The sequence below is a fragment of the Indicator indicator genome, chromosome 16, assembly GCF_027791375.1.
Source record: "Indicator indicator isolate 239-I01 chromosome 16, UM_Iind_1.1, whole genome shotgun sequence".
Classification (NCBI taxonomy): Eukaryota; Metazoa; Chordata; class Aves; order Piciformes; family Indicatoridae; genus Indicator; species Indicator indicator.
In genome coordinates, this window is record NC_072025.1 from 10,018,201 (window position 1) to 10,040,244 (window position 22,044).

The 22,044-nt window shown below is 38.1% G+C and overlaps 1 protein-coding gene across 5 annotated transcripts; it reads left to right on the forward strand.

Annotated features, from left to right (window-relative positions):
* The first annotated feature begins 4,756 nt into the window (after positions 1 to 4,756).
* Positions 4,757 to 20,296, forward strand: ATOSA (atos homolog A). 5 transcript variants are annotated; one of them, XM_054387779.1, is made up of 11 exons: positions 4,757 to 4,932; positions 5,817 to 6,019; positions 6,424 to 6,549; positions 6,817 to 8,672; positions 9,183 to 9,292; positions 10,217 to 10,296; positions 11,030 to 11,138; positions 12,026 to 12,184; positions 13,994 to 14,062; positions 14,892 to 15,091; positions 19,924 to 20,296. In XM_054387779.1, exons 2-11 carry the CDS (start codon positions 5,850 to 5,852, stop codon positions 20,075 to 20,077), a joined length of 3,033 nt encoding a protein of 1,010 aa, XP_054243754.1. In that variant the 5' UTR covers positions 4,757 to 4,932; positions 5,817 to 5,849; the 3' UTR covers positions 20,078 to 20,296. The 5 variants fall into 5 exon arrangements, with proteins under 5 accessions (XP_054243754.1, XP_054243756.1, XP_054243757.1 ...); XM_054387778.1 differs by having other exon boundaries at positions 4,758 to 4,932; positions 6,817 to 8,668; positions 9,176 to 9,292; XM_054387780.1 differs by having other exon boundaries at positions 4,759 to 4,932; positions 6,796 to 8,672.
* Positions 20,297 to 22,044: the final 1,748 nt, after the last annotated feature.

Sequence of the window (22,044 nt, forward strand, 5' to 3'; positions counted from 1 at the left end):
AGTAGATGCAGCAGGTTTTTTATAGCTTATGCTTTATTTTCTTTGAATAGCAGGTGTTCATCAGTCCTACTGTAAAGTTCCTTTGCTGCCCTTACAGCTGAACTGCTTTGATAGTGTCTTGATTTGGTACTGTGCAAAAAGTAAGGAGACAGCAAGAGTAAGATGAGGTACTGGGCTGCTCTCTTCATGTTTTCATAGTGGCTGTTAATGTGTGTGGGTGAAAAATCTGTAATGGGAGTATTCCAAAGATAAGGTGACCAGTTCGTTGCATTTGCTTGAATTTACGTAAACTTAACTACGATCTTGTTTCTGCAGCAAGTGGACCAGCTTATTACTTTTATTAAATTGTACTTAAACTCTTAATATTACCAGGCTTCTGAAGAGTGTGACTTCAGATATAATTACAAATCTGTAATATGCAGACACAACGTGTGCTCATTCAGAGAATCATGAATTTGGGGGGGGGGGGGTTCAAGGGCAGCTTTCTTTTGAGGTGAAGCGCAACATGGAATTAGTTAACTGAAGCATCCGTAGGTGTTTCTAATTCCAGAAGAAAAGCTGTTAGTCAAATGTTTACATTGTGTTTCATTTCCTTTACAGTAGTTTCTTGAATCCTTGCCTTACTCTTAAAATATGGAACTACCTTTAGCCTACTTCTTCAAATAATAAGATAATAAAACTTACTGAGAGTTGACTGTTTTGGGGGGAAGGGCCAGAGAGCTTTTGCTGTAATTTTTTAAATGCAGAGCGATGCCTTTGCCAGGAGGTGATGCATTCTGAATGCTCACAGTGCAGCCCCAAGTACTTAAGTACTTATCCAAGTACTTAAGCAATGTTTGTTATCTTTCAAAAAAATTGTAGCACATGAAGGAAGCAGAGGTGGGCAACCATGCCACAGTTCCTGCTGGACAGCTGGAGTGGGACAGGAGCAGAGCTTGACTCAGCTGAGAATCTGAGCAGCTGACACCATGCACTCCATATTTTGGTTTGTTGCTTATTGTGTTTCAATTAACAAGTGAAACAGAAATCTGATTAAATAGGTGGCCTTCAGAAGCCATTCTGGATGTCCAAAAGATTCTCCAGGGAAAGACTGGACTGTTACAGAGCATATTTAAAGGCAAATATTAGTGTTTTTATGGACTCTGTGAGGAAATAGCCCTCCAAATCAGTGAAGGGCCGAACTAATGGATACCTCAAGTTAAATTTGTTTTTCTCTGAAGAAAGGCACTTAATGGAAATGAGCTCTCCTTCTGAGGAGGACAACTTTGATAGATGTTTGTGGTGTCCAGTGCAACGTGAAAGGTGCTACAACAATAAAATAAGCATGGACTAAAATGTCAGTTGTATCACTGCCTGGTCATCATAGGAACTCTGCTTGGGCTGACCACTGTCTCATTGTCACCAGGCAGGTGGCCCTTGGAGTCCAGTGGGTTATGTGATATCAAATGTCTTTGTTTCCCGTTTTAGCCTAGAAAATAGATAAAATGTTCTTCTAATACGCTTTTCAGGCAAACATTATCTTTAATTACTACAGAAAATACTGTGATAGGAAAGGCTAGGGAGTTTGTCCAGGTGAGTATGGCCTGACTGGGAAAGGAGCTGAGTACAACTGGATGAACTGAAGTTTTGAGAGTCTTTGGGTTACAGCTGAGTGGATTTGTGACTTGCTAGTGGCATATATCTAACTTCCATACATGTGTTAGGATGTGAGCCAGTTTAACTTTTTAGGGGGGTTCAGAGTTACTCTTTATTCCAGTGATTGTGCATGCGTGTAGTTCATGGGGAAGGACAAGGACTTGAAGACTTGTTCTGACATCTCTGGTTAAGTGGGCTTTGCTGTCGTCCAAACGATGCAGAAAATCAGCCTTTGCTGAGGTTGGTATATGCAGAAGACAAAATGGTGTGCATCCAGGTTTCAGTTCTCCAATATGCTATTTTTTGGTTTATGTATAGTGGCTTCCATTTACATTATATTTTTCTCTATTTCTTTTCTAGAGTAGTCTGACATCTGGTGCTATCTCTTGTGACAGCCTGGTCCATCAATTTCGGTTTCAATGTACTGATTGCAGGGTTGTAGTGCCTTGTTACTTTATTTCCTACATATTTGTGTCAACTGTATTTTTTGCAATTTTGAGGGGGATTAAAACCAAAGTTCTGTTGGGATGCATACTTTATGCTATACACTTGCATGTTCCATTGCTAGAAATAAAGCAGACTAATAATCATATTTGTATGGTCAGATTATAGGATTGAAGCTATTCTATGCAGAATTTATAATGTCTTAAACAGGGCTGATTCATACACAAAAGCAGACAGTTACAACACACACACAGTAAGACTTTTTTAAACCTAACACTGAGTTTGCTGTTTCTATAAATGTCTTTCCATTCTTGTCCTCAATTACATCAACTTGCATCATCTGTGCCTGTTGTATAGGAACAATTATCAGGCTTCTCAGTGTTTAGAGGTTTTTTCCTTTATGAAAACACTTTGTTGCTAGATTGTATAGAAATCTGCTGAAGGTAAAATAAGTCAATGTTCACATGAACTTTGTAGAAAAAGATTTCAAGATCTATTTGTGCTTTTTTTGTTGTTGTTGTTGTTCATCAGACTTTCAGCTGAAAAAAAAATAAATTGCAAGTGCCTAATTTCATAGGTGACTCATATCATCACTTAAGTGTCCTGTCCTCTCTGTTATTTACCACTCCTTTAATCTTCCATGTACTCTTTATTAGTCACTTTCTGCCATCTGTCAGATGAATGACCATTTTAACTCGTGCCAGATGATTTAATGTATCCTTCACGTGCCATATGGGGTCCTCCAAGGTAATTCATCCTTTGGTTTTTCTTCCGCCTGAGGGCAAGCAGTGGCCAGATGCATAGTCCTGGCAGCACCCTGTTCTTCTAGGGCTGGCAGTTCCTTACTGGTCAGGGTACTCTCCAGGTCTCACATGGATGCCTCTTTTGGAAGAGCCCCTTCCCTGTTGCCTCCTAGAGGATGGAGACACAGGATTATGCAGTTTGTGGCAGTATAGCATCTGATATCTTTTCATGGATGTGTGTAGGCAGACGTGGCATGCGTGGTGCAGGTCAGGAGTGCCATACCACTGATAGTGTGTGCCATGGACAGATGTGGGTGCACAATGGGGAGAGGGTCCTGCTTATAGCCTGTCCTCGCCACCCAAAGCAGCTGTGTATGGGCATTCCTTTAAAAAGCAGGGCAAAAATAGTCAGTAAAGATGAGGGCTGCAGGCTGCTGTGCAGTAACCTGGGTTCCCTGGCTCGTGGGCTCATTTCTCTTACTTACTTTATGTAGGTTCCTCAAGGTAGGCTGTAAGTGCTGGGCTTCATGGAGTACAAGCATAGGCTAGGCAAATATGTACATGCAAAAGCTAGTTCTTAGACACTTCACAACTGTAATTTGCATATGCAGGTAATTGCATATTTAGTTAGAGCTTTTATTTCATGCATCCCTTCTTGTATGGATCTCTCAAGTCTGACTTGCCATGTTTGCCAAATGCTCTGCTGTTAGGAAATGAAGACAAAAATGACTTCTGAATTATTTTTTTCCAAATGGAGGAGTATTTTATGCATGGTAATCAAAACATGAATAGCCACGAAGTCTCTCCCTGTGGCAGTTTTGTTTTTATGGATGACAGAGCATTTAAGCTAAAATTGTGAAGGTGTCATGGGCTTTTGTTCCCCTAAAGTATAAAAATAAAGGTAAAGAAGTGCTGGCAGCCTTGCCTCCACCTGTTGTTCTTTGCTGCTCTTAAAATAGACTTTGAAGTGAATGTATTTTAGGTTTCTTGGAAAAGAGATTTTTCTGTAACCTCTTCAGTAACTAAATAGTTTTGAAACTTAAGTGTTTCTAAGCAGAGAAGGGAATGACATGATCTGCTTGTACTTGATTCTATTTGAATGCTGTGTGATATCCTCGTGATGAGGCAGGAGGATGAGAATGGTGCTCTATAAAATGCCAGAAAATCAGGGGACTGGTGCATCCTACCTCATCAGGAACTGAATGTACCAGTGTGATTGATGAAGAGCAATGCCAGCTGCTGCTTCATCTGTGGAGACTTGTTGAGTTTTAATTCTCTGTACAAGTTTACACTGACAGTGGTAGAAAACAATGAATACTCTGTTTGTTCCTCAAGAACCTTCCGTATGTGTTAATGGTAACTAAATATGGACCTTTCAAGTAACCCTTGTTCTCAGCAGGAAGGACTCGCAATAAAAATCTTGAAGAACATTGTGTCCTACTTTTTCTAATAGCAGTAAATATTTCTATTTTTTTTCTTATTCAATTTAAAATCTATTTTATGATGTATTGTGACTTCTTTTTCTATCTGTCACCTGATGCTAATGATGCCAAGTCATAGTTAGCCCCAGTAAAGCTCAGCAAACTTTTTTTCTTCTAGAGAAGCTGTGATCCAGCTGTGGCTCACAACAGAGTTGCTTCTCAGTACCACTGAAATCTGGGACATTGACCAATTGCTATCTGAAGTTTTCTTGAGGGTATTTCTAATTTTGTCTGCTTGTAGTGACAACAACCTGAGATGGAGACAATTGTTTTGCAGTGGTACAGTAACTTGGGCCTTGTGGAAGTGCAGCCAATCTAATCACAGAATCACGGAATGCAAAGCTTTTTTTAAGTATACCTGAAACAAACTGGCTGGGTTAGACATCAGCTGAAAGCTTGTTGCACAGCAGATGTATTATTTCTTTTTTCTTTTTGAAATGACAGATGCTTTGGATGAATACTTTGAGTATGAAGCTGAGGAGTTCCTTGTCTCCTTGGCCTTGTTGATAACTGAAGGTCGAACACCTGAGTATTCAATCAAGGGAAGAACAGAGGGCTTGCATTGCCCACCAGCACAATCAAGTCAGCCACCAACAACTAAGCATGAATGCAGTGACAAACTGGCTCAGGTATGATAGTACCCATTTAATTTTAAGTGTTGTGGCTTGCTTCCTTGCTGCCATCATTAAAGTCAACTGAGGACCCCATGGCAGATTCACAGTGAAGCACGAATAACAATTGCTTTCTGTCAGTCCTGAGTGTGTAATCCAATATCATACTAATAATAGATCTGTCCTTAAAATGAGAGATCGTTAAGCCTTCCATCCCTGAACATGAAATTCTGTAGGACTACCTGAATGCAGTACCTATTTGAGTCTTTATTATGCAAATAGAGAACACTATACTTAGCATTCTTGCTCTGGGTTTGGGGTTGGTTTTTGTCATTGTTGGTTTTTTTTTTTTTTTATGTGTGTGTGGGTTTTGTATTTTTTTCCCCTGAGAAAATGTAGGTTAACTTGCCTAAATTCCTGCTTTTCCAGGTATTCTTGAAAAGTTCATGATCCAAAAGCCATGAGCACATCATATCTAGCTAGTCTGTTTGGGAGTAAGGTTGGAGCATTTCTCAGGTTAAAATTCCTAAGTACTGTGTGAATTTAAGTTATTATTCATGCAGAAATTAGCCCACTCCAAGATACAGAATTTATCAATACTGCTTGAGTGTGTCTATCCAAGTGGATGACTTGTGGAGAGAGAAATACAAGGTAGTAAAGGATAGTCATTGGGCAAATGTATTTTTGTGAGCTCTTTTGATTTTCTACAGAAGTTGCTCAGACAGCAGCTGTAAAGGATTTGTTAATTATTTTTCATTTAATAGCTCTAGAATCTTATCTCTGATTTAGTGTAATCTAGTAGACAGAATTTGACCCTTACCCTTTTCCAGTACTTTGGAACATGTTTTTAAAGCAGATTTAAATCTGGCTTGTGTGTGTTGACATTTTTTTCTTTCCCTCAGTGTCGTCAAGCCAGGCGAACCAGATCTGAGGTTATGCTACTGTGGAAGAACAATATTCCAATCATGGTAGAAGTTATGCTACTTCCAGACTGTTGCTATAGCGATGAAGGGCCTAACACTGAGGGGAATGATTTAAATGATCCTGCAATCAAACAAGATGCATTGCTATTAGAAAGGTGGATTTTGGAGCCAGTTCCTCGACAGTAAGTCTGACAATAGAATTAGCTGGTAGTTTCAAGTATCTTGCCACATTGAAGTCCTTAAAGTAATTGGTTAGTGGTTTTGAACTGGGCTTTTGCTATGAGGGCCGATCTAAGAAAACCATTTACCAGTGACACCTAAGCATCTTTCCATCTTAGTCTCTACACTTGTGCTTTCTGCAGTGCACTGCAGAATCTGAAAATTGCCACTATTATACATTATTATGTTAGATTTTAAAAATGATGTGGATAAAACCAAATCAGATTCTGATCTTAAATCTTTAAGGAGTTTCATTGCTTTTCTTGATGCAGCTGTGTTTTACTATCAGAATGCAAATGTCCTAGTTGTGATAGTTCTCTGTGTATATTCTTAACAACATTCCTGTATTACCCTTAATGCCTTGTAGGAGTGGAGACCGATTTATTGAAGAAAAGACCTTGTTACTGGCCGTTCGCTCCTTCGTCTTCTTCTCTCAGCTAAGTGCGTGGCTGAGTGTTTCACATGGTGCTGTTCCCCGAAACATTCTGTACAGGTATGTTTGGGGTGGAAACAAATTTGTTTGCTCCTTGAAGGTTGTTGCAACTTTCCTTAAAACCATTCTTCCTTCCTGTTTTCCTGTGTGCTTTCAGAAGGCACCAGGTTGTTGGTCCAATACTTGGACGGTTGTATAAGATTCATACATTTTGCAAAGTAGAGCAGTTGCTGGTGTCTCTAGTGCTTTTTCATAGACATTTGAGTTAGGAACTATATAATTAAAAACTCCTCAAATGTCTGTAAATGACCTTCTGTGTTGTTTCAGGGTGAGCGCTGCAGATGTGGACTTGCAATGGACCTTCACCCAGACGCCAACTGAGCATGTCTTTCCTGTTCCTAATGTTTCTCACAATGTGGCCTTGAGGGTTAGTGTGCAGTCCTTGCCCAGACAATCAAACTATCCAGTTTTGACCTGTAGTATTCACACCAACCTTAGCTACTACGAAAAGCGAATGCAAGAGCGTAAGTTTCATCAGCACAGCGATTCCAGTGTGGCACAGCAATGCAGGACCTCCAGTCCACAGCGCTTCTGTGGGAAACAGACATGGACAATGACACCTGAAGGCATACTTAATGGAAAAAAGACATCTGAATTTACTACATCTATCAGAAATTTAAAACTTTATCCATCTGCCAGATTTGGATCTGACTTTGGGGCATCTCAGTCTAAACTTCAGTACTACAATGCTACAGCAGACAAGATGGCACAATCTCATGAAACACCTGTCAGAACTTTTAAATCATTTTCTCTAGTTGATTCACGTATTTCAAATAGTCATTGCTCTCAACAGCCCACAGCAGAAACCAATCCTTTGATAGGCTCTTTACTTCAAGAGCGACAAGAAGTCATTGCAAGGATTGCTCAGCACTTGATTCACTGTGATCCAGCTACTTCACCAGTTGTTGCTGGACGTCCATTCAACATACACGAAAACAGTTCAGCTACACCGAAAGCTTTTCGAAGTACTTACGAAGATGAAAACTTGCCAAGGAAAGTCAAGGAAGCCTCTCCTGTTTCTACTGCCAGCTTAGACAATGCAGTACAAGAAGATGGTTGTGAAGGCAAGACTAGAGCGATACCAGAGATCACAGTGCTCAATGCTCGTGTTCCAGTGAACCACTGTGGCCGTCCATCAGCAGGAGAGAGTAATCCCCTGATCGATTCTCTGCTCCAGGAGCGGCAGGAGGTGATAGCAAGGATTGCCCAGCACTTGATTCATTGTGACCCAGCTACTTCTCATGTTGCTGGACATCCGTTCAAAGTTCATGAGACTAGTCCAGTTACTTCAAAAATTTTCCAAAGTACATATGAAGATGAAAATTTGCTGAAGAAAGGCAAGGAACCGTCTTCTGTTTCTTTTGCTAAATCTGATTTTTCTCTGTTAGAAGACAGCAGTAAACTAAGGACGAAGACACCTGATACTCCTATCAGTCCTTCTAGGTTTGATGGAGAACTGAAGGCTTCTCTGAAACTCCAAGCAAGAAGAAAATTGGTTTTGGCAAAACCCAGTGAAGCTGTCCAAAATACATTTCATCAGACTTCAAATAAAACTTCCCATGTATTTGCTAACATCGACAAATCATCATCCTGTGTTAAAGAAAACAAATCTGAATTGCCGGATAAATTGGAAACAATGCATGCTGGTCATGCACAAAAAGACCAGATAATCAATAGAGTTAAACAGTATTCAAATTTCAGCAGCATCGATGAACAGATTTGCACAAATAAACTTAAAGAAAGAACAATGGCTAGTGAGAACAACAATATGGACAGTTTTAACAAGATACAGATAGATAAATGCAGAATACTTGAAGGTACAAAAAAAGCAACTGTGATGCAGATATCTGACTCTTTACACAAAAATGAGCTCAAGTGTTTGGATAAAGACTCAAAACCCCTAAATATTTATGAGCAAAATACTCAGCTTATTAGTATTGAAAATTATTTAAATAAAGACCATGACAGTTTCAAAAACAAGACCAAACAAGATAAAATGAAAACTGCACATGATGAGAACGAAGACCCAATAGGCCTCGAATTCCAAAGCACTTCTCAGAAGAAAGTTCCAGAAGATGGCATAGTTAAATGTGAGCGGCTGAAGAACCCAGATATACAGGTAAATACATACAGGAAAAGACTGATTCCTACAGCTGCTCTTAGTCAGGTAGCTTGTACCTTGTGTCTGCAAAGGACCAATATGAAGAGGGATTTGATTCTGACTTCATAGGAAGCAGCACTTTACTGCTGACATTCTGTTATGAAGTAACTTCTGGCTGGTAGTGCATCCCCCCCATATCTTCTTAGTTCTAAGTTTAACACTGAAAAGAACATTGTATTGTTCTGCTTATGATGATGACATCATGAACAACCGTTTCCATAGGTAGTTGGGCATCCTGTCTTTTTAAAAATTCAGCAGTGTCTGAATATAGTATAAGATCTTTAACAAACAGTCTCTGTGAATGTAGATTGAGTCAAGTGGAATTTTTACTGAATATTTCATAGTATGCTAGTGTTACGCAGATCCACCTGGTTTAGAAGTCTTCTCCATTACAAGGAGCAAAGCATGATCATGATAGGCCATTATATCCCACTGATATCTTGAGTTAATTTGTTTTGCTGACAGAAAGCACCCCCTCTAAAACATACAAATGTATGGCGGAAACATAATTTTCGATCCTTGGATGGAACTTCCACTAAGGCTTTTCATCCCAGAACTGGATTGCCTCTGCTTTCAAGTCCTGTAAGTTATTGTTGAAATGATAACTTATCATTTAAATGAGAAAGGAAGTGTTTTGTCCTTTTAATACCCATATATTACCTGGGTAAAGTGTGTCAGTGAAAACTCTTCAAATGGCAATTTGATAGTTAATACTAAGGTTGAACAGTAGTTCTGGAAAAGAAATAACTGAAGATGTAGTTGTTGAGATACTATCAATATTAACAAAAGGTGACATTAGAAAGTTCTATGGCAAAAAAGAGAATGTTTCAGTGCTATTTTAGAGTACAAAAGAAAGTGTTGTGAAGATTAGTGTTTTAAGTGTAAGCTAACTGATTTTGTCATTTATGAGTTCTTGTATGAGTTATTAATACCTGATTGCCTATTATTCCAACGCTCTTGTTTCTGTGAGTGGTTTGTACCACATATTCTTCAGCAGTCAGAGATGTCATTGAATGACTAAGTGTTACAAAGCTGCTCTGAGAAGACAAAGACATTGGGGAAGTGTTACAGTTCTTGGTAGGTTGTTAGCAGTTTTAAAGAAAAAGGCAGTCCCAATTGAAAGTACTAAAGCAGTGATGTTCTGTAATCAGCACATGATATGCTTTATTCTTCAGTGCTTGTTAAAAGCTGTCATATTTTCAGGGAACTTGGATGGAAATTGTTACAGCCTGTTTATTAGTAATGTTCTGAACTGTTCCAAAGAGACCTCAGCCTTTTGAATGAGTTTTTAAGTAATTCATGTTAACCAGAGTTCACAGTCTTGTCGTTACAAATTTTAGAATTTTCTTCATCAAGTTTAGAATGTATAGGACTTAAGTCACTTCTGCTCTTTTTTTTTTTTTGACATCACAAAATTATAAATTCTTGGCAAACTTTTGCTTACTTGGCAAAATTGACATTACTATAGGTATCATTCTGAAATTATCATCTTCTTTCGCTCTTGAGGTTCCTCAGAGAAAAACACAGTCTGGTTGCTTTGATCTGGATTCATCACTGCTGCAGTTAAAATGTTTATCTGCACGAAGGTATGTTTGATTTACCAGAAACATGAAGAAATTTTGAGGAGATAAAATGTGTGCAACAACAAAGCATATTAGCAAAGACAAAAAATGAGTGCCTTTCAAAAGAATCTTTGTTTTGAAATAAGGCTTGGCAGGCGAGTTGCCCCAGAAGTCTTCAAGTTAGCACAGCTTAGGAGCATGATCATGGTAGGAGAGCTGCTGCTGGGTATGAACTCTGTCCCTTGTGTTGAGATTAGGTATGCTGTAAGATACACATGAATTTTCAATCCAAAAAGATAGTATTTGTTGGTGGTTCTTCAAATCAATGTTATTTTTGTGTTATGCTTTGTTCTTAGAGTTGAACGGGTTAAACATTTTGCATTAACTTGTTCAGAGAACCAGATGGACATACCATGACCTTTTATATATTAATACAGATAACATAAAGAGTTTTTAGTGTGGTAGCTTGATGTTGGAAACATTAGGATATGAGACAAAAATATCTGCTAGCAGAGTTAATGAACAACCCAGACTTTTTATTGTCTTTACCCCTTGTAATGTAAAACTTGTGAAAGTATTTTTTCAGTTAACTAGAAAATGTTTTGCTAAAGTATTAACAGGCAATGTTCAACGGTTACTTCTTTAGGACCACATTTTGTAATGCAGTAAGTAAATGATCATTTCTAGAGCTGTTTATACCCAGAAGACAAAAGCACGTGTGTTTATCCTTTGATTTTATTCTGTCTTTTTTTAATAGCCCACAACAATGTATAAACAGAGAAAGTGACCCAGAAAGCCATGGGAAACCATTTCTAAGTTCTAGTGCTCCACCAGTAACGAGTCTTAGCCTTCTGGGAAACTTTGAGGTATTGCATATTCTCTAGGATTCTTGTGGTATTCTTAGGATTCCTCTGTACTGCTTTTAAAAGTGCACTGCCGTGAACAATTTAATTTACAATGTAAAAGTTTGTAATTGTGCAAAATTTGTTTTAATTTCCAACTGTAAAGGCCCATATTTCATACCTCAGACATCTTCTGTCTCAGAGATTCAAATACAGTGATTTGCTTATAACCTTTATTTTCCTAACTATGGTCAAGTTAGGATGTGTTCTGCTGACTTAAATGAGATTTAGCAACCTGCAATTGTTCAAGTTTACAATGTGCATAACTAGAAAAAAGGATTTGTATTTTCACTCTTAAAGTCTGCTTAGCATGCTGCAAAAGCTGTCTTAGATCACTACAGTAAACAGAATGTTTGAAGTACAGCCTCCAGGTTTTCACTATACTAGATACCAACAATGAATAGCTGATGTGTTAATGAGTATTAGTGAAAGATGAAGTGAATAGGTTGAGGGAAGTTACAGATTCTAGATTTTTAATGATTTTTTTTCCAAGACACCATATGTCAAGGAAAGTCATGCATTGATCCTGCTGTGGTAAAATTCTGAGTTTTTGCATCAGTAAGATGAAGGCAGGAATTGGATGACTTAAACTATTATGTTGCTGAATATTCTGCTGTTCATCATAATTTTTGCTTCAGAGTTGGTTGTTTGGTTTGGGTTTTAGTTTGTTCTTTGGGTTTTGGTTTTTTGTTTGTGTTTGTTTTGGTTTGGTTTTTTGTTTGGTTGTTTTTTGGTAGGTCACCTTTTGAAAGACTGAAGTTCCTACAAAAACTGATTTCTTTGTTTGCTGGTTAGTTTTGCTGTCTTTTGAGGTGTTCCCATCCAAAGCTATGTTTGTTTTGTTTGTTCAGGAGTCTGTCCTGAATTTCCGCTTAGACCCGCTTGGTGTCGTGGAGGGTTTCACAGCAGAAGTGGGAGCCAGTGGAGTCTTTTGTCCCACGCACATGACTCTGCCAGTTGAAGTGTCATTCTACAGCGTTTCAGATGATAATGCACCCTCTCCTTACATGGTAAGTGTGTGGTTGGATTTATTTCAAATGAATTCTAATAGGTGGAGGTGAAGAATAAGAGCTTGATGAGTAGAGGGTTCAGAAAGTAGGGATTTGCAGGGATCTGGGTTATTTTCAACTGCTGCTGATGGAGTTCTTCCTTTCCCTACACGGTGTTTTTCCTCTTCCCAATGCTCTGGCCCACCATCCAAATGCTCTCATCTTGGGATACTGAATATATTTGTCTCCCTTCGCACTGGAGCGGTCAACCCCCACCATCTCTTTTTATCCACCTAACTTAAAATAGGCAGTGAGGCAATAGTTGGACTTAACAGGATCCATTTTGTTGTCCCAACAAGCAGCTGCCCTGGGCAACTAACCACTCTGCCAGCAAGTGGCTTAGGTGCAGGCAAGGTACAATTACTGATGGAAACCTTACTCAAAAGCTGTTCATCCCTTTCTTTTAGAGCAAATATTGCTTGAGCTAGCATAATGTGCAGCTGCATGGTTCACACCGACATGGTGTTTGTGTTCTCAATATCTGCATGTTAATTCTGGTCCACATTGCTGCAATGACAGCACAGGTTTTGGATGTCTAAAGTGCTTCCTCATAAAAAGCAAGAGATGTCTTGTATGCTAGCATTTAATCAGAGGGTGGAGTTGTTCTGAATGCCTGCTAAGTAATCTCAGTGCTACGTGGGTGACAGATCTAATGTTTAGAGGTTTTCATATGTGTCTTGTCTATCTAAAATATGTTAAATAGACTGTTTAAACATGTAAGCATTGAATGCTTGGTTGTCCCAATATTTACATTTTAAATTCATTGTGTTACCATATTTCTGACTTACTGTTTTTAAAAGTATTCAAAAAGTGAAATGGCTTTGCAAATTATGTTTGGGTAATAGTGTTCAAACTTGTGTATGTCTTCCCTTGACCACTGCAAAGAAGTGTTGGTTTACTTTCATCTTTCTAGATGATTTCATGTGATTTTCCAGGAGGTGAAGGGATTCTGATGTTAAAGTAGCATTGCTTATTTTCCTAGCCAGTTGTCATTGTTTCAGGGTTTCCCACATGCCCCAAACATGCTATTATGGCTGAGTCTCCCAGGATTAATAAACATTTGTGTAGCGCTTCCATCATCAGAAACACTCTTTCTCTTTGTATAACTAGTTTCCCTGCTGCTTTTGTTGTTCATTTGAGATTTTTTTTTTTTTGGGGGGGGGGGGGAGGGGAAGTCCAGTTCACTGGGGTACAAGAGTTGTGTACTGCAGGTTAATCAAACCTGTGCTCTTGGGCAGTACCTGAAGGGTGGTCTCAGCAGTGTTACAGTGCCATGTTGGACACTTGTATGCTCTGTGGGTCACAGCTGGGACAAAAGCAGATGTCATCATTACCAAAGTTTGGATTAGAATGGAAGGTTAAGTGCATCTGCTGCCTTTGAAAAGCAGAAATTAGTTCTGTGAGATCTGGAGTATTATTTGTGAATTTGTAACTGATATAAAAACACAAAGGAGGAGATAAATCTTACACTTTAACAGACAAGCTGCTTTGAAAAGAAAGCTCTGTTTCACCATAGCTCTGTGACTGCAGGGGAGAAGATACACCTCATTGCACAGCTTTTAATGGTCAGCCAAAGCATCTGGAAGGCCCCTACTGCTGACTTTTAACTGCGTCTTAAACACACTGCCTTTCTACTTACACTTTTTATACATGACTGCTTCGTTTTTGAATAAATAAAATTACAGGAATAGAACGTTTGGATTTGTTTGTATCTCTCCCTGTGAACTAAATGTGTGTCCTTTTTTTCCTTTTTTTTTTTTTTTTCTCTAGGGTGTTATTACTTTAGAGTCCCTTGGTAAAAGGGGTTATCGGGTACCGCCTTCAGGAACAATACAAGTGGTAGGTACTCAACAGATATGGGTGCCTTGAAACCACTAATATCAAGAAAGTCATGCAGAGGAGATGAGGTTATTGGAGATGAGCATGAAGCTAGCAGTGGAAATGTGCATCTCTGTAGGTACTGTAGTAATTCAAAGTAGAAATCTGTGTATAACTTGTTGGTCAAAAAAAAGACTTGCAATCTTTGTGCTATGAAGAGACTTAAAAACAGTTACTAAAAATCCAGAATAGCTGGGGATACTGTGACTTTGAAGAAGTAATTAAGTCACACTTCAAATTAAGAAATCCTTCTAAAGGGATTAAGATTAAATATTCAGATGCTTCTAAATTTTGTAACATTTTTACACCACCTTTTTTTTTTTTTTTTTTTTTAATCAGAAAGTAGATCACAGTCAGTGCTTAGAACCAACAGCCTGCCACGTTTTTTAAAGCCCCCAGTCCAGGGTACCACATTGGTAATTTTGGTTTCAAAGCTGAGCCCACCACTGTGCTTCCTCTGAGCAGAGTGTGCCTAGAACAATGCAGACAAAAAGCTGACTGGAAAAATAAACAAAAATGGGGATGCTGATTAGCCCAGTAGTAGTAGTAGTCTTATACTAGTGTTTCATTCAGATTAAGTCGTGTTGAGCATTATATTTAAAAATGGGAATTGCTAGTAGCTGAAGGGTTGAAAACCAGAAAACCTGTACAATGTGTGTATATAAACATTGATGTATGGCACCTGAACAGAGTGCACAGAAGTTGGTGACTGTTTTGGCAGGTGGAGTTTGTTTTGGTTTTAAATTTGTCATCTCTAAAGAGTATTGTACTGAACTGTTTGTCTTTTCAGACCTTATTTAACCCTAATAAAACTGTGGTGAAGATGTTTGTGGTGATCTATGACTTGAGAGAAATGCCAGCTAATCATCAAACATTCCTACGGCAAAGAACTTTTTCTGTTCCTGTGAGACGAGAAATCAAGAGAACTGTCAATAAAGAAAACAGTCAACAGACCGAAGAACGGCTGCTACGCTACCTCATACATCTGAGGTAAGCTCCTTGGAATTAAAAAAAAAAAAACAATAAACCACAACAAACCCAAAAAACAACCCCAAAAAGCAAGTACCTGCCAAAATTTATCTCATGATAAATCTCATTCAGCTTTTCTGTATACAGACTTACTTTTCAAAAAAGAAAGCTTTTAACTTCTTCAAGCTAGATAATAGAAGAAGAGCTAATAAATAATTTGGATGCTGCTTGGGAGAAATAAATTTAAAGTATTAAGCTCTTTTTTGGCATTGAAGTGTTTTTATACCCTCACAAAGCTTAATTCTTAGCAAGAGAGATTTAGTTCTGGCTAGATCGATGTTACTTTTTTGAGGATACAGGAAATATTGAGTGTGGATATTACATGGGAAAAAACAAAAACTGTTAGGGATCGAGTTAGGTGCCCAGTGTCATACACATATGCCTCTCCAGCAGGATAGCTTGAAATGTGAGTACAGTGTTTAGTGGTGAAAATGTAAATACCTGTTTCATGATGCAGTAGCACTGATAATTTCTTTCACTGTATGAAATATTCACACAATCTAGCTTAGATGATCTTACAAAGCACTGCCTGAAACCAGGTACTGCACTACTGCTTTTGAGATATTCTGGAGACTGCAGTTTGAAACAAAGAAGGAATAATGGATGCACTCTGGCCTTCTGCAGTTTGCAGGCTTTTGCCTGCATTATTGTAGTAAACCAAACACATACCTGCAGACTCAGTGCTTTTATTGCAGCACTTGGAAACCAAATAGTGACTGGCATTCTGAAGCAAGCAAGCAGAACAAAATCAAATCTCTTACACTTATCTGGGTAACTTGTTATAGAATTACCAGAATTACTTCTAGTACATACTGTTATCCATATTTAGTAGCATTGACCCAGCACACTTTTGAAACACTACTTTGTCTAGGGCAATGATTCCAAGGCAAGGTTTGCCATTAAATGGAAGTTGACAGTCATAAAAAAAAAGTGTGTTTGTTTACTGGAGTGTGAAAATAGTATCATGATGAAGCTTTTCAACTGTGTTTTCATTCTGAATTTTAGCCCAGATTGAAATTCATCCTTTCAGGCTGCACTAAATTACCATGTCTAACTTAACCTCTTTCCAAAAATTTTATTCTTTGGTAAATTCTGAAAAAGAATGTGTAGCCCAAATAAAAGGCTCTGTTCCCTTGTAATGTAAAGTGATGCAAAGGAACTGGGAACAGTCATCACCTGCAGAGCTATGCAAAAATCTGTGACCAACTGGACCTGAAGTTATAGGATGAAGAGTAGTAGACTTCCATCCCCTTTCAGTTTCTGCTTCAGTATAGCTGGTACACTTGTTGCAGACAGACCTGGTAATTACTTCTGTTTGAAGGCAAACCTGCTTTCTTCTCTGTCATCTTTTATAGCTATAGCTAGGAGTCTTCTTTAATGAGCTTCCTAATTCTGATACCTGCTGAGAGATAAAGGTACCAGTTCTGATGCTTTTAGTTTTGAAATACCTTATATGAAAGCCTTAAAATTTTAAAATTTGGGGACCTTTTGGGTGGTTAATCAAATTGGCTTAGAACAGCCTTTCAGTTTTAGTTGCAGTAGTTGTTGAAAACAAGCATCTTAAGCTTACGTGTTGAAATGTTGCTGAAAAAACTCAAATTAAGTCTCCACCAGTGAGCTGCATTGTGGTCACATCTGCTTATGAGGCCTTAATCACAGTTGTCAGCACTCACATTATGAAAGCTTCTTTTCAAGTGGTAATTCAGCAAAAATGCTTGCATAGGTCTGGAACTTAACATTGAAGGCCAAACTTTCTGCAACACTCTTCTAAAATGTCAGATTTATTGTTTGTGCAGTTTTGTATGTTTGAAATACTGTTTGATGCACCATTAGAATGTTTTTGTACCCACAGACATATTCTCTATGTTATAGAGATATAAAATGTAGCTTGCATGGTCAGCAGAGCCTTATTCATTCTAAGAAAAATCAAGAGCTGTACCTGCAGTTCAAGAAACTACTTAATGATGCTTTGGGGGTATTCTTTGTGGTTGTTGTTGCATGTGAAGCAATGATTTTTGCATTGGAATTTAAACTATAGGAATACAAGAGCTGAGTCCAGCTCTGCTCACGCCTTGTTTCTGCCCAATATTGGGAGAATGATGATCATCCACTTGTTTCTAGGTCACATTTTGGCACCCCTACAAAAGGCAACTAAACATTTCACCTGTCTGCAGCTCAGCATTTTTCAACTTTTCAAACTTTAGTCAAAGGCTTCAGCTGCTGACATGTTGCCTCTTTTAATTGCATGGAGCATAATTGTTGTTGCTTAGCAGTTAAACAAGGGTTGTTACTGAAGGCTTGGTGGAGGGCAAGCTTGAAACAGGTTGTTTTAAGAAGTGGTTCCCCAGGGTGTTGAGAAACTTTAAAAAAATGTTTTCCTAATGTGGCATGCATGACATTTATTGGTAGGAGCTGAAGATGCCTGCTATTACTGATTTACTAGTTGCTTTTGAATCTTTTGTTTTCTTTTCCTGATCTAAAACTTTGTGTCCTTGTCCTAATGATTTTACTTACAGATTTTATCGATTGTGTTGCATAGACTTTTCCACTTGCAAAACAGGTCTTGCTACATGTGTTTTTGTGAACATCCTGCTATATCCTGTTTCTGTGGCTTACTCTGTTCTTGGTGAATTTTGGTTATCTGCATAATGTCTATAGGTGATTTGTGCTTGTATTTGTCATCCTTCAGTAGTGTTTATAGCTTCTTTCCTCTGCCAGGCTTTCTAGCTCATCTGATATTTGTGTGTTTAAGCCTTCCTGTATTTGTCTATTGTTACTGTTCTTAGGACACCATCTGTCAGAGGCTTTTGTTGGGTATTCCTTGATTCCTTTACATAACTAATGGAGCTGCCAGAGTTCTGGAGCCACCACCACCCCACAAGGGTGTATGTAATTGTTGTCTCCCGTATTCCAGTATTCCAGTGTATTTTCATGGGTGAAAGGCAACATTTAAAATCCTGATTACTATGATAAACATTTTTCAAAGTAAAATTTCTCTGGTGATGGAAGCAGAAATGAGAAGAATCCTTTAAGCCCTGTCACTTTTTCTCACTCATCCTTCTTCAGTCATTGTGAAATGTTATGCTTGGTAAAGCCACATTACAGGGAAATGTTATTTACTGGGCAAAGGGGGTCTTGCAGGATTCAGCTCTTGCTAAAAGAAAATAGTAAGCTCAAGCAGTTAAAAAATAGACCTTGCTAAATATTTGCTGATAAATCCAGGTGTAAAGCTGGTGTGAGCTCTACTTTATGATGGCACTTTGATAACTAGACCTGTCTATTCTGAATGAATTAATTTCATTTATACTTCTGCTATAAATGTAAAACTGTTCATTTTGAAGTGTCTTATGAACTACCTGTTGAATTAACTGTAGTGTTCAGTTTTTCCCTGGCCTCTTTCACTCTTCCATCTGGTGCTCTCCTCCAGAGTCTTAAGGTAGAATCTTTTCCCCTTTGCCTGTTAGCTAAAGAGTTGACAGCACTGAGCAAACAAATAGTGATGGGTGGGAGCTCTGTAGGAGCCACTCTGAGCATCCTGTTGTACCCGCCACATTCAATGCCCTTAACAGCTGTATCTAGGAGAGCAGAATTTTCCGCTGTATGGGTGTGGGGATGAAACCTTCACAGATCTTCTGTAGTTGTCTCTTTGCTCTACCTCTCAGAATTATAGTCTGATTATGACTATGTTTATTCTAGAGGTAGTACTTTTGCTTCAGTTGGGGTCAATAAGTGAATGCTTATTAAAATTCTGTGCAGACTGTAATACATGTGGTAGGACAGTCTGTACTGCTCTCTGCATTTGTAATGGTATCATTTTGTCATTGCAGTAGCAATAGGGGTTTTTTTTTCTATTTCTGTTACAGTAGCAATAGCTCTTCTCCCTTCCCATGGCATAGTGATAGCTACGTTAAGTTCAGTTACCATAAAGAATGTTCCTCAAGCTCTCCTGCATTTCCTGGTTGAGGGAAGGAAATCAAGAAGTTCTGCCAGATGAAGACTGTAGAATACAATTCTCTGAAATGCAGATTCCATCTCCCTACATACAGTTGCTAAACCACAGGGAAAATGGAACTGTCACGTTCTTGGCAGGTTTGGAGAACCTGAATTAGGCTGTTTACCTGAAGCATAAAAAGATAAATGAGCCCAAGAATTGCTGTTTACTTCAGTGATTGGGCCAGTGAACTATAGTCTCTTTGAAATAGATGTGTTCTGTGTGAAAAAGTTTTGCTTTTTTTTTTTTTTCATCTGCCTGCAGAGATGCTTGCACCTGCTACTTAAATTTGGCATGTGGTATAAAGCAGTCGTAAACTTCCTGCTGGTAAAGACATTTTTAAAGACAGCAATGAAATCTGTCTGAATGATAGCTAGTACTGAAATACATACTTGATGTGTTTCTATGCCTTTGCTTGTATTGGAACCTTTTTGTGTGTGCTTAGGCCACCCTTTGGGCATTTTTCAGGAGTGCTCACTGAAGAGCACTTTTTGCTTTCCTAGCATGCTGAGAACTTTAATCTTCAATATACATCATTCCAGTGTGAGCTTCAGATAATCCATGCCACTTCTAAAGCTTGTGCACTACATTGGTGGTTAGGAATGGAAACAAAATGGCCGAAGGAAACAAAGTAGATGGAAAATATTTGGTTAATTTTTCTTCTTTCCTTTTAACTGACTAATTTTTATGTGGAAATGGTTCTTTTGACCTTAATCTCTTAAAGGAATGCCCTTAATCAAATAGTATTTAAAGATGGATCTTTTGGTTTGGTTAGATAATACAGGTATTTGTATCTTTTTAGGTTCCAGAGCTCCAAATCTGGAAAGATCTACCTCCACAGAGATGTAAGGCTCCTGTTCTCCCGGAAATCCATGGAAGTTGATAGTGGCGCTGCATATGAACTCAAATCTTACACTGAATCTCCAACAAATCCTCAGTTTTCACCAAGATGCTAGCAAACAATGGCAAGCTGAAGTATTTGTTTTACTGTTGATAACTCCTTACAAGCAGATTGGTAGAGGTGACAGTATAAAGTTAAGTCTGTAAAGGGATGAAAATAGCGCTTGAGAGGGAAGGTTCTGATGTGATCCTGGACCAGTTTTTAAAAGGTTTCTGGAATGAGCTTTGTGTATTCCAAGTAGACTGGAAGCATACTTTAATCTTTTTGTACTGTTTAAAACCACTTCATTGGATGTGTTGCAATAGCAAATTCCCGAGTTAGTTTAGTGTTTACACTTTTTATTTTATTTTTCAGTTATTTAATATTTAATGTTTCATTTAATACTCAAGTGATGTTTGTCTTTAGTGTTCTAATGTAGCATAAATCCTATGTAAAATCATACTATGTATTTTTGGCATTAATATTGAAATCTGAAATATATACAGATGTCTTTAATCTGTGTGATGTTTTAAGTGATGTTCATTTAAGTTATTAAAAATGGGGACAACAGGTGAATTTCCACAACATTTCATACTATGCAAGCATTTTGCATCCATTCTAATGGTACCTTTTTCCTTTGTTCCTCATATATAGATTTAACAACACTTGCAACCATAGTGCAGATTATTTACTTAACTCATGCAGTCAGATCATTGCTTTTGCATATTTTGCTCCCTCCATTTCTTTCTTTCCTTAAGGACCACTTTAATTTTGCTTACTTCTGTTAGTTTTTCTTACCTACAATTTGTGTCCTCCCCCATTTGATTTCTCAGATTGTGTTAAAGGCTGTACTGTGCAAACAAATTAGTATTTATATCTTAAATATATGCAATTATATGAAACTTGTACTTTTTGTTTTATTTTTAGATAAGGAGGATCTTCATGTAATGCTAAATATTTTTAATAGGTCAATTCCATTTAGGCCACTAGGTGGCCATAAGAAGTTTTACTGGAAATGCTACCTTGGGCGTATAAATATTTTCCAATCCTATGTGTATTCCTGAAACAAAACACAGTCAGACAAACAGTTTATGCTAAGTGTTAAACTGTGTAACTGAGAGAAATAAAGCTAGAAGTATTTGATTATATTTGAGGTATACATTTAATAATGAAAAAAGCTTTACAGTGTTTGCTGACAACCTCAGAGTTTCTCAACCGTTTCACCTTGGTTTACATGTTTTTCTTTACATCGCTGTAGGTTTTCAGTGTCAGTAATATGAAAGATGGCTTTCATATCTGGGACTGTAACATGCTTATCTGAGGAGGATTCTGGAAAATCTTGCCCCTAGAAAAGAGGAGAAGTCAGTGTATCATGAAGTCTCCAGGAAGCTTGCCAGGGAATGGCAAGGAGACCAGACTTTCCAGATGATACTTATCAGCTACCTTGTATATTCAAATGACTGTTACAAAAGGGCAAAGCTCAGGTATTACTGAGTCCTTTCCCCACTTCAGCAGTCTTTTCCCCTCTCTTACACTAAGTTTTCAAACGTTAGCTAGCATTTATTTTGTAGAGACTTGGGAAAAACTGTACAAGAAGAGACTGACTGCGGTTTCCAGTCACTTGTGAGCCCTGTAAAACTGAGAAAAGGTTTCTTTTGGTAGCAGAAGAGTCAAGTGCAACTGCAGTTGTACTGTGTACAGGATTAGCATCTAGACTAGTAGAATGAGAGCGTGTCCTAGTTTGTTTGCAGCTACTATTGAGTCATAAGCAAACAGCATGTATCCTCTAAGTACTTATTTGTGCCATGGTGCACATCTGCTTGCTTACTTGATGGAAAAAAAGAATAAGAAAAGGACACACTTTTAATGAAAAGTCACAATTCACCTGTAGTAGATAACCTTTTATTTTGTACCTGACAATATATAGTGTTTGTATATTTTGTATCTTGATAATTTAAAATTATTTCTTCAAGACATCCTTTTCTCCCTTCAGAGTAAAACGTTAGTTTTTGAACAGTGGAGAAGTGTGAATTTTGAATGTGT

What these genes read in the sequence shown, in the direction of transcription:
- ATOSA (XM_054387780.1), top strand. Translation starts at nt 5,850, where the DNA reads ATGCTACTGTGGAAGAACAATATTCCAATCATGGTAGAAGTTATGCTA. An exon ending in CCCCGAAACATTCTGTACAG is followed by an intron (nt 6,550 to 6,795) that starts GTATGTTTGGGG and finishes AATGTCTGTAAA; the next exon opens with TGACCTTCTGTGTTGTTTCA. An exon ending in GCCTTCTGGGAAACTTTGAG is followed by an intron (nt 11,139 to 12,025) that starts GTATTGCATATT and finishes TTGTTTGTTCAG; the next exon opens with GAGTCTGTCCTGAATTTCCG.